Consider the following 12650-nt stretch of genomic DNA (forward strand, 5'->3'; position numbering starts at 1 on the left):
TGACGGTATGTGACCTGCAGATTGTCACAGGTCTCCTGGCTGTATGTGATCCTCTGGATCTCCATGGGGGAGGTGAGGTACAGGGCCTGTCCCAGGCCGGAGAAGCAGAACGTCCTGGCTATCCTCATGTCTGTCAGTGGCAAGTAGTTCACATCCACCAGGGGGCGCAGACTGGGCAAACTTTGGCAGAAAAACACAGGAGTATATACATCAGGGCTGGGCAACTTTGACTGGAGAGGGCCACTATATTTCCACACTCATTCCAGAGGGCAACATTGCAGGTCGGGGGCAAAAATAGCCGATCAGCTATTTTTGCTATATTTTAATTGAAATCCTGAATATTTTTTAATTGGGATCCTGAATGGTAACATTTTTATTTTATTTCAAATTAATTTAGTTATACTTATGTTAACTTTATGAACTTAAATGCAAATACATTGGACATAGTCATTCAGCTACTAATATAGACTGAAGTGATTAAAGCAGGTCATGTTTGGAATTGTAACAGCTGAAATCAATAATATATCAGTATCCCGATATTAACCTGCAGGCCGCATTAAGTGAAGGTGAGGGCCGCATGTGGCCCCCGGGCCACCAGTTGCCCATATATGATATACATGATGTACTACACTGATTCCCAAACAGTGGTTCCCCCCCCATTTTATACATTGTGTTGAATTATGTCTGTCTCTGTACTGTCCCATCACGAACAGAGGATAAAAATCACAAAACAAAACGATAAAATGAAGAATACATTATTATTAAAACCCCAAGAGACCCAAGACATGTTGAAAACCAAAAAGGTTTACTTTTGCGTTCTTGTTTTCCTTTTTTTCTGCTTTAAGTATTTGTTTCTACATTATTGCAAAAAAAAAGGAAATAATAATCTGTACCCTGTTGATTGAAAAACAATAAAACAAAATAAAAAATAAAACACACTTGGTATTAATGACTACAGATGAAGCATGTATGGAGGAGGCTACCTCAAAGTCATGATGTGTCCGTTGGCGCAGAAGCAGGCGATGCAGTTTGTTGCGGCCATCTGCACCACATCGGCTCTCAGCACGAAGGAGGACTCTGTGATGTTGTGTTTGTACAGGCAGGTCTGCGAGGGCATGGCCACAACCTTGGCCTGCTTCTCCGAGCACACCACAACATACTGGCTGTCCTGGACCTCCTGGGAGGAGGAGGCGGGAGGGGTGGCGGGAGGGGAGGCCGGCCTGCGTCTCCTGCTCCGCTCCTTCTCCTCTTCAGAGGCGTTGGGGTCGTACCACGACTCGTACGTAGGGGGCAGCAGAGAGCCAGCTGCATCCAGCAGGGCCATGGTCAGGATTCTCCCCTCCAGTTTTATCAAAGTGCCTGACAATGCACAAAGAGATAAGTTTACATTATTTCTTGTGTTAGATTGATTTATTCGTTTTATTTATAAAACTGTGCGATTCTATCCGTTTTTCATAACTGTAATTAAAGCACTTTGTAACTGATTTGAACAGTGTACAGTGGTCTATTAATAAGCCCCCATCCCGAAGTTCTTCCATCCATTGGAAAATAGATAATCTACAAGCTCACAACGTGTTGCCGTCGCACGTTGTGAGCATGCAGATCGCCTTGTAGACCCCCAAGATAGGGATGCTAGCGTTCGTTCAAGTGGTCAACCTGATAAAAAATAATTTTAGAATTTTTAAATCTATTAAAAATCTGCCAAGTTACATTCAGACACCACACACCCACACTCCCTGCATAGAAGACTGAAAATGCCACAGGTTGAGGCCCACTACTTCTTCGTACCACAGGAGGATATTCCAGTGCTCTGCAGCAGTCTGTGATAAGCACTGGCTGGCAGGCTGAGGGCAATCACCAGCACGGAGCCTGTGGTGGTGCCCACCAGCACAGTGGGGCTGACAGCCACGTCCGTCTTCCTGGGGAAGCTCTCGCAGAAGTGGAAGGAGGAGATGGCCTCTCGAGACTCACTGTCTATGCTCGTCTTGCTGGTGCTGCGTGAACGACAGAACGAGTTGTCCTTGGCATCTGGACAGGGAGAGGAAGGTGGGTGGCACAAAAAAAATGGAGTGAAGGAGAATTAAAATGAGAGAAGGGATACATGAAAGAGAGAGGAAGTATGAAGAGAGCCTCTTCTTCTTGCACTAACTGGTAATCACCCATGAACAGTGAACTGCTTGAACCTAAGCAGTTCACCTGAGCAGTTCCCTGGACCCCAGGGACCCCATGGGGGTCCCTGGACCCCATGTTGAGAACCAGAGCTTTATAGCACAACTATCACTTGCCAAAAATAATTGTTAAAAAAAAATGGAAAAATGTTTTGTTTAGGCGAGCAATGCTGGCATATGCATAAAGCATAAATCTGGCTTAAGTCAGCAGTCTAGTGTAAAAGGTTGAGAACCACTACTGTAGCACATGCCATTCTCCATGCTGTAATGCCATGTGGGTAACAACGTTTGCTATTACGGCATGGTTCTTTTTAACGACATGACCCAAATATGCAGTAACTAACAAAGGATAACCCAGTATGTAATGTCCCGAAAGACTGAATATCCTCCAGGCTTTTTGACATTGATCTTATTCTGCTCATATCACACTTCCTTTAAATAGATTCTTAAAAATAATATATATATATATATATTTTGGCAACCCCACTACAACTCTAGAGAAAATAACAAATTCATGTTTTGTTGCCAGGCTGACAACATTTCTAAATACAGGCTTTTACCCTCTTTGACAAGGCTAATGAGGTCAACCCAACAGAAGCACCATGTCTCCCATTAAGAACTTCAAACACAAAGGGCGAACAAATCACCGCTGTGTTTCAGAGGCAAGAAAGTGCAAACAAGAAAAGCCAGATTTCCAACACCGAGTGCAGTCATACAGCTGAAACTTCCTCAAAAAAAAGACAAGGAAATAACTAATGGTGAGAGTATTAGTGAGTCAGTGACCACACAGACTTGCATGCCAAGCCAGGAGAGGCAGACCCCAGCAATGGTGCAGATGGGGTTAGTAAACGTTATAATAACACTTCAGACCACAGTTGGTCCACTCACGATATTCAGGGTTTGAGCATAGTCTACGACGGTAGTACTTTGTGACACTCTTTATATATGGCAAAGAGCACTGGCGCCGCAACCTCTCCTCTGGGTCAAAGTGCAAACACAGAAATTGGTCGCTGTGTCTCAGCTTACAAAACAGGAATTTCACATTCACGTTGACACAAACTTGGAAGAAAAACAGCAGCATACACACACACACATTCTAAACAGTGGATTGAAAGGTGATTACGCAGGGAGGTCACACCTGTAAGGAAATATGACGGTGGTTCAAAACTGAAAGTCAGGATGGCTTACCCAAGTCTGGCTTTTGCTCAGTAGGCGAGCTAATTTTCCATGACATCTTGGCTGTAACAGAAACATACATTCCTATTCATAAATGCAAATGGCAATGTAAATTATTCCAATTCTGACAAATCTCAGCTTTCTCAAATGTCTTTTTACTCAACAATCCACATTCAAATGAGATACTGCAACCAGCAGGCACACATTGAGCTACTGCATCATGCTCAAACATTGGATAGTGATACACATGACATCTTTTTTGGCAACGTCCAAGAATAAGATTGGAATTTGTAATCTGTAGTGATAGGAAATTAAGCTTAAAAAATGGTTGCACTTGTTGAAAGCAGTTCTGGATAAAAGTGTCAGCTAAATGAAAATACTGTAATGTAAATGCTAATCCAACATAGTTTCCTTAATAAGCCCTTGTCTGGGTGCGTTGCCCAAAAAACTGCCAAGAATATCCCACAAACATTTGCGAGACACTGAGCAGTATCACACAGCCATGGGGACTGTACTGTCAAACAAAGCAGGAAAAAGTCAAGACGACGTGGCATTAAAATGTCATTATTGTAGTTTACTACAAAGTAGGGCAATAAGAAGAAGCAAAACAACTGAAGCAAAGTAGGGTCAACAGAAGAAGCCCTGCAATCAAAACATATGGCATCAAGGACAGCCTCTATGATTGAAGAGAGTTCACTTCAGTTATGGTTAGACATTAGTTTTGTGAGGAAATAAACAATGCAGATTTTCTATGCTTCTGAATGAATAATAACATTTAAAAAGATCTGTAATGAAAGTGGGGCCTTTTTTGCCATGGCATGCTCAAGCCATAAAACCAGCAGTGGTGTATCAAGGGCCCATGATACTGTAATTGGAGGAGCTGTTTGTTTATTTTTAGTATGTGATTGTGACTAGACTTTGTATACTTGGAGTTGGACCAGAATATAGCCAGAGAGGGCATAGGTTGGTGTTCTTCATTTAAGTACAGGCAACACGAAACTCTGCTTCTGTTTCTTCTAAAAATGAACAGTTTTGTGTACATACACAATTTTTATATTGACAAATGGCTACTTTAGTAATTGTGATTCAAGCCGCATAGAAAATCTGCAACCTGTACAAAAAGATATGCAGTACTTCTATCATTCATGCATTTGGGAATAATCACTCCTGATCAATTTGATCAATCAAATACAGTACATGACCCCAACACCTTTTGATTAGTAAACAAAGATCACATTGCTGGAATGCATTTCTTTGTTTCAGTGGCACAAGTTGCACTGCGTGATGCTCTATTAAGGCACAGCATGGTTAGACGAGTCATTTAAGATAGAGAGAAACCGAGAAATCGGAGCGAGAGTACATTCTGATCATACAGTACCAAAGTCATTGGCAACAGTCTTGGAGAAACGCCTGCTTTTGAACTTCACTGAAAAATGAGTGCGAAAATAACAATAGTACATGTCAATCATTTGACATTTTTCAGCTCAGAGATTTGTAGGATGCAGATTGTTTGACGAATACAGTACCCTTTTCAATGAACTTTTGCTGTTTGCGTTCATCGTCAGATGAGGTAGATCCTACGTGCCAAGTAAGTAACAGTGTAAGCAGAATGAACGATACACCAACAGTTGCTTTGTAGAAAGGTGAAATTGGAGGCTTACCTGAAGATGGTGATTTCCCATGATCCTCTGAGGCGTTGGAGCCGTCATTGGAGTCACAGAATCCTGTCGGGAGGATGCAGAATGTTTTTAAACAAACACTAGCTGTGCCCGAAAATATTCACTCATTCACTACTCCTTTTATAAGAGTTCTATGTATGGAAGTATAGTGAAATTATCTGCAAAACAAACAAACCTCAGCCCACCCTTAATTACATCATTGTTGTTGCACAATTAAAAAGGTGCCAAATAGAATAGAGGGTTTGCCAACATGACCATCAGTTGTAACCTACTTTTCACAACGCATTGTGGTTTAAGATGAGTCCGATATACGTAGGGCCTAATAATTATCCCTATACATTTGGACACCACTACAAAATGGCATAATCACTATATAGTGCAGTGCACTTACTGCACTATATAGTGAGTATTAAAGAGTGATTGCGAACACATTGACATTGTCACAAAGTTTATACAAAGGGCTGTTCTTACAAACACTTTCTACAGCTTGTATGGTGAGTACAGTAGCATTCTTTATGCTAACATAAGCACACTCAACCACATAGCAAATAGGTTTCCACTTGAGTTAAAAAGTTAATATTTGTTGACCCAAGGTATCTCAGCGGTTTGTACTGTCAAGAAACTACACAGAAACACTGTATGCAGCAGGCAGAGTTAGATTATTTGTAAGCAGGTTGCTGATAGAAATGTCATTGCCAGTACTTAGTTAGTTGTTCACATGATGTTCAGTATATTTTATGTATTCATCACGTAGTATATAACAATCATCTGATGTGAGAGAAAAGAGAATAGACAAAAATGGAGGACTTAAAGAACAGATTTATGGTATTGAGAGATGAAGGAAAAGAAAGACTCACTTAACCGAGAAGAGCGTAGTTTTTTCACAGACTCAGTATACAAGTTAGAAAGGCTGGACATGCAAGACGTCAAAGTTGGAATGTCTTTACAAAATCATAGAGAGAGACCAACAGTCAAATAAGGTCAACAACAGAACAGGGAAAACCTAAGTGCATACACTAAAATCCAGATTGTTATTTTAAGAGTAACACTCAGGATTTCAGGAAGAAGCAGAGGATCACAGGAGCCAGCAGCTGGACTCGTACCAATCCAAACAACTGATTCAGGGAATATTTTTGAAATGTCAGACATTGCCTTTATCCTTTGTGTAGCTTAATAACTGCTATTCTTTGCACAAAAAAGTGTTGAATACAGCTCGATGGCCACAGTGAGAACAAGATGAATGAACAACGCAAAGACAAAGCGAGAATGAAAGCATGATGAGGCACAGAGTGACATAAAACAACATGACTTGACAGAAGCAAATAAGCAAAGCTCAATTACATGTTATGACTTAATAAAGTGATAACCATGTACTGTAGTGCCACATCGTGCCAACAAGTACACAGCTCACTAAAGCGGGATTTCTACTTTAAAAAATGACTGATCTACAAGCAGATACGTTGTGAACATGTACAGTACATGTGCCCTTAGCATGCTCTGGTGTCTTTTCAGTTTTCACTGTCCAAATGAACAGATGGGAGAATCTGTAAGTGACGCCCCCTCTTGAGGGGGAGGAGCTACTGCTGGGGGGGTGGGGCTCAAGTTGCAAAAGCCAAGCTGGCTGCCAAGTGTCACACCTGTCTTCTCTAGCTTCACAGATCGCCTGCGATGGACCTAGACAGCCGACACCATTCAGACGATAATATTAATCTCTTACCCGATGTGAAGGAATACTAAATGAATTACAGCTAAATAAAGCAATAACTGTGTAAGACATATTTGACTGTGGCAGCCAGTGCAGGATGGGAGACGTCACAGACGGAAAGGAGAGGCCTTATGGAATAGAGAAAGACAGACGGCAGCAGTGAAAAAGTGACATTGAAATGCTCACCTCCGGAGGGCTTTCTTGATTTGCGCGGAGAACAAGGCGTCTGGAAGGGATCAGACGGACTGTACAACTCTGATGTGCCCATGTTCAGCAGCAATGTTTTTTGGAGGTAGTCCACCACGGCCAGACCGTTACTGTTGCCCAACACCACACTGTAACACAAGAGGTGGTATTTGTTTGTCTCATTCTAGCCTTGTGTTTTCTAATACAGTCTCCTCTGTATTCATTCAATTAGCACTTCGATAAGCTCCACCCACTCCACTCCTTTTGAGATGCATGTTAAATGATAGGATTTCTCCATATAAAATAATTGATCATTTCAGTAGCAATAGCTTAAAAATGTCTTCTAAGATGTTATTAGGGACTTTAAGCAACGACTGTTTCAGGACACCGTAGCTGTCAAAATCGTTAAGCAAACAGCCGTCGGCGACATTGGTTCCCATGGTGACGCGTCTATGCAGTGTCAAACATAAACACCCCGTCGCGCGTCAGCTAACTTGCCGATATTGCTTAATTCTTACATGCGCTGGACATGATCAGCAGTGGAAAGAGGAAGGTGTTGGAGCAATCTGTGTTATTCTAAAACCGTTTTAATAAACATGGTTAATATGACATATGGTATTAGTGTTATTTCTTCATTCAGAGCATGCCAACACATTACACAGCATAAGAGAGGTGATGGAGCAATCGGTGTAAATGTATGACAGCTATAATTTCAATAAACATGGTTATGACATGGCGTTGTAGACACTACATGTAAGTGTAGGTTCTCCCGTAGTAGAAAGGGCTGCGACGGAGAGCAGGTTTATGTATCGAGCACTGATCCATTTCCGGTCGCCGTAGCCGACTGCCGTATCCGTCGTTGCTTAAAGTCGCTATTGGCTCTGCAACGGCACCCTGCCACTATAATCAATGGAACCGTGAATGCGGAGCGCAGGTTATGCGTAAGCTACACACATGAATCTTTTTTTTTTTTACGCTTTTATGCTCTATATTTCCGTGTGCCCACGGGGGTTATGCAGCCCTTCGCCTCACCTTCAGAGGAACGAAATAGTAAATACGTAACTCTCCACGGAACGAACCGTCACGGACAAGTTGTCGGTGTAGCCAGTCTAGTTGCGTACAGTTCCGTTCCATCCCCAGTGTAGCCCAGACATAAAGCCCTAACCACACCAAAGGGTCAAGACGGTTTTAGCGTTGTCCCTGCAGTGTGATATGTCTTGTTACACGTTGACCCTAGTGATTCAACGCATGGAATTCAATGGCACAAACCACACCAAAAGGTCGAGACGGTTTTAGCGTTAACTCCTTGCAAACGTTTGGACCCAAGGAGTTGCATGGTGACCCTTTGGTGTGGTTAGGACTTAAGACTACAATAATTAGTATTATTGCCATCACCTTGGTGTGTCAGTCGTGTAACTTTCCCAACACACATCTTAACAGCTATGTGTATGTATTCAACAACACAGCCATGCAAAATAACACTGACAGCAATGAGGTGACTAAAGCTTGCCATCCATGGCAACGGTTTCTAAACTATTTGGATTGGCATTGGACAAACCGCTTTTGGGGTGGAGTTTAGCAAAGGGTATCGTTGTACTCTTAAATGCTACTTGAGGTATTTAACTGGCTGCAATGTGTGGCAACAGTTAGTTTATCTGGACAAGAAGTTCAGCTACACTCTACTGCACTGATATAATCAAATCAAGCAGGATTTCCCCCCGACAGTATGACTATGGCCTCTGGCTACAAAGAACAGACAGAAGGACAGTGTGAGAGTGTGTGCATGAGTGTGCGTGCGTGTGTGTGTGAGTGAGAGACTTACAGGCCGTAGGAGGAGTTGATAGCTAGGCTGGTGATCTGTTGTGGTGGCTCCCCACTCACCCAGACCAGCTGGATCACTAACTCCACCTGGTAGCCCGGAGACTGCCACTGCGGGGAGCTCCTCACCCTGCAGAAAAAAATATTGTCCGCAACAATACGCAGAAATTATGCCATAAGCTGTTGAAAGTAGTTGCTTGTTCTCCATGTTGTTATCCTCATCTTATTTCGGTGTGCTACACACTGATCGTCTAGAAAAACTAAGCATATCACTACTCTCACTTCAACAAATGTTGGAATAGTGGTGAAGGAAATCCTTAAATGAGTTACCCCCTGACATTCCTAGTTAGCTACTGGTAGATAAACACCCTTTAGGACAGAAAGAGCAGTGAGATTCAGAAACTGCAGTCCTTTAATTTGACATGTTCTGACTAAAAGTTATGTAATCTGTCCCAGACATTACATGACCATGTAATGTGTTTGAAGAATGAATGGTCCAATTGGAAGTCAAACTCCTAACCCTGGCAGGGTCAAAGCCATGCTCTACCCGCACAGAACTTACTTTCTTACTTAATGACTTAATCTTTCAAAATAAAAATATTTGTAAGTTTGAACTGTTTAAGACATAACTACAGGTACTACTTGTGGAATTCTCAGTTCCTTAATCATGCCGTCTTAGAATAATTACATCTGGTTTGCAGATATTCACACAATTCTGAAGTATTCGGCCACCTTTGTGGCATACTGTACACAACAAGGATGACAGTATAAAAAACATTCATACTGAACGCATGGCATGTTGTCACGGGGTCCATCAGAGTTGGTGCTGCCTGTGGAAGGCTGGGCGAGAGGCTCAGTCTCCTGCGGACTGGAGGCGGCTCCTCCTGGGACGGGCAGGGTGGGGGTCTGCTGCTGCTCCCCTCCTGTTGGGTCTGGAGACTCCATCACATCACACAGTTCACACTGCATGCGCACCTCTAGTAGCTGTGAAGGAAGTCCATTTATACATACTCATATAAACATGCAGGCAGAGAATTCAGATAAATCTATCTTTACTGCACCACATTGTACTAAAGTACATGTTGATGTGTGGGCATGAAGACTATTTGAACCTAAACCTTGCAGGGAGAAACAAAAACAGATACTCCTGAATAGTGTAGTCATCAGGACTCTAATTTCTGAAACTATTTATTTTTGTATACGTTTGTGTTTGTGTCTTCCTTTCTCTCCTCTTAATGTTCCCGTCTTAATTAATAAAAAACTAGCTGAAAGGTGAACTGCATCAGCAGCAGCAGAGCCTAGTCAACTCTAATGTGGTAATGGAAGTTTGTTCACAACCCTTAAGGCAACTTCATCCTGATTGGTGCAGTGACTGTATAGGTACCTGCACATCTTCAGTGGTCACTTCCTGTTTGCTGAACCTATAGACAATGACGTGGGCAGAGACTCCGGCCACACAGAGCATCCTGCTCTCAGGGCACCAGGAGAGAGTCTGGATGGCAAACGGGTCCTCTTCTACTATGTCTGTGCTCGGCTTCTCCTCCTTGCCGCGAGCCTTTTCAAACACCTTGGTAGTCTTCAGCTTGTACAGTACTTGAAGCATTACTGCAGGAAAACAGAAGTAAGGAAAGTTATTATGACATAGATGATTAAAATGGGACTGGCCACAGTACTGTGGTTTGGTACAGACATAACTTTACACACCAAGCATCATGCAAATAAATGAAACACTATCTAATTTAATAGTTGACAGATTATTGTCACATCCTATTGATTATTACTCGCAGCCTTATGGTTGCCGGAAGACACAGAGGAAAACAGTAACCAGCCGGTAGCTTCCTATCTAGTTGTCAATCCATAATAGGAATAATCGCAAAAGACAATATCTAATCCCTTCCTACTATTGGTTAAACTTATTTTGTGTACATATTGTGACAGTTGAAATGTAAATTTGCTCAATCAATATGTCATGTAACATTGACTAGATATAGGTTTGAGAAATAAATATGACGTGCATGCAAATAAATCACACCAATAAATCTCCCCTGGTGTGTGAAGGTGAAGGGCTTGGACAATGACATGTAATAACACCGGTATGGTCTCTTAAGACTTATCAAGATACTCACATGCAGAAGCGTCCCAAAATTTGATTGACCCATCAGCATGTCTATGGTCAATGTCATGTTTATAGTTGAGAGAAGAAAAAAAAAACTCCTGATTAGCATACAAGATAGCGTCCATGTACTATTTTATATATATATATATATAAATATACACATACTGTACACACACACACACACACACACACTATAAGATTTCCCAAGCTTTGAGTCTAAACTCACCCTGTGATGATGATCTCTGGGTAGCTCAGTGTGCCTTGACCCCAGTTTCCTCCATTAATAGGCCATTCCTATGGACAGCAGAACACACGTTAAGTTTTATGCTGAATTCACACCAGCAGTGGTATGCCACTTCCGCGTTCTGAGAAAGATTTTCAATGCATGTGCCTAGACTGTGGCAAGGAGCGACTACAGCTTTCACTGCAGTTGAGAAAAATGCAACTTTTTCGATGCCACTGTGCGGCGAGACCAAAGCGCACTGTGCTCTTCATTTAAATACGCGTGGATTGGGCATAGTGTGCACACTAAACAGACTTTATGGAAAGTACTGAATATTGATTTTAAGTTGAGTTTTGAAAAGCAGTCGTTTAAGGTATAGATTGTTCATAAACAAGCTACTACAGTTAGTTAGTTGCTGCGAGAGTGAGGTCTAGCCAACACCAACTCGGGATTCCTGGATTGATGCCCTGTTGGATTTCCTATCCAACATCAGGTTCTTGAGCTCTTCAGTGTTGTCAGCCAAGCTGTCGCGCCCAGCATGTCTACATGGTACGCTTCTACCACCTAGAAGCTACCACAGATGGGCATCATCCCTGCCTGTGAGCTTTCCTAGAGGGCACACCTGTTCTGGCTTGAGCAGTGGAGCTCTAACTGGACCATAACTCACTTATTTACGACATGTCAGTCATACCTCGGGCACGCCCATTTAGCGGAATCCTGTACTACGAAAATGTGCTCACCGCGGCTGGTGTGATTGTGAATTCAGCATTAGGCAGCAATACCATTTCAGAAGCAGTGCTTCAAATTTGTAGAGAGTTTAAAAGGGAACATACTGCAACTCGTGATTCAAATTAGGGATGGAGATCTTGCAGGTCTTTTCACAGATGAGGTTGCTTTATTTTTGTACATGCTTATTGAAAAATCACACCTGTGTGAAGTGAAGTCTTATCACTTCTTATAATCATACATCATCTCATTCCGGCCAATCACAATTTGGTTTGTGTAGGACAAAGTTTGTGGACACACACTAAAAGCCTAAAAAACTAAAAAGTGTTTGTGTTCCATCCTTATTGTGGGCCTACCTTCTTACTGTAAACTTGTCTCTTGTGTCTTCCGACAGAGTAAAGTGCAGGAATCAGTTCCGCGGGGCAGTCAGCAAAGTATTCACAGCAGGTTACTGGTGATTCATGGATGGTAGGATATGGATTCTCAAAAATTGGGTACCTGTCAATACAACAATGCCATTACAATAAAGCTGGCAATGTTATGAATATGTTTTCATATAACCCATTGTTATTTGGTATGGATGGGTATTTCAAGACTAGACTAATCTATTTATCAATCTCAGGTGGACAACAACAACAATACTTTATAATGACAAAATAATTGTAGGACCACATATTCACCCAATCTGTCCGAGATCAATTACAACTAATTCCTCGTCAAGCAGGACCACAACACCATAAGGCTCCTGGAAATCTGGTAAATCAGCAGAAAACACAATGTATTAAAAAGGCTCTTCTTACATAAGTCCCCTAATACACCCTTCCCCCCAAAAAAAGAAAAGAAAGAAAAGAAA

General features: G+C 42.1%; 1 protein-coding gene across 6 annotated transcripts in view; it reads right to left on the reverse strand.

The window, feature by feature from the left end:
- The window catches only part of stxbp5b (syntaxin binding protein 5b (tomosyn)), a 37814-nt gene that overhangs the window by 7427 nt on the left and 17737 nt on the right, over window positions 1-12650 (reverse strand). Inside the window, exons 11-26 of one of the 6 annotated variants that reach the window (XM_079528341.1) lie at window positions 12478-12550; window positions 12154-12295; window positions 11075-11142; window positions 10859-10899; window positions 10117-10337; window positions 9517-9716; window positions 8737-8862; window positions 6915-7063; window positions 5006-5068; window positions 4871-4921; window positions 4723-4770; window positions 3357-3407; window positions 3057-3146; window positions 1789-2028; window positions 984-1359; window positions 15-180 (exon numbers count right to left, since the gene is read on the reverse strand). In XM_079528341.1, coding sequence (XP_079384467.1) covers window positions 15-180; window positions 984-1359; window positions 1789-2028; window positions 3057-3146; window positions 3357-3407; window positions 4723-4770; window positions 4871-4921; window positions 5006-5068; window positions 6915-7063; window positions 8737-8862; window positions 9517-9716; window positions 10117-10337; window positions 10859-10899; window positions 11075-11142; window positions 12154-12295; window positions 12478-12550 — 2105 coding nt within the window. The remainder of the gene's footprint in view (window positions 1-14; window positions 181-983; window positions 1360-1788; window positions 2029-3056; window positions 3147-3356; window positions 3408-4722; window positions 4771-4870; window positions 4922-5005; window positions 5069-6914; window positions 7064-8736; window positions 8863-9516; window positions 9717-10116; window positions 10338-10858; window positions 10900-11074; window positions 11143-12153; window positions 12296-12477; window positions 12551-12650) is intronic. The other 5 variants (XM_079528342.1, XM_079528343.1, XM_079528344.1 and 2 more) reach the window with 5 other exon arrangements.

The sequence above is a fragment of the Electrona antarctica genome (assembly GCF_951216825.1).
Source record: "Electrona antarctica genome assembly, chromosome: 18".
Lineage (NCBI taxonomy): Eukaryota > Metazoa > Chordata > Actinopteri > Myctophiformes > Myctophidae > Electrona > Electrona antarctica.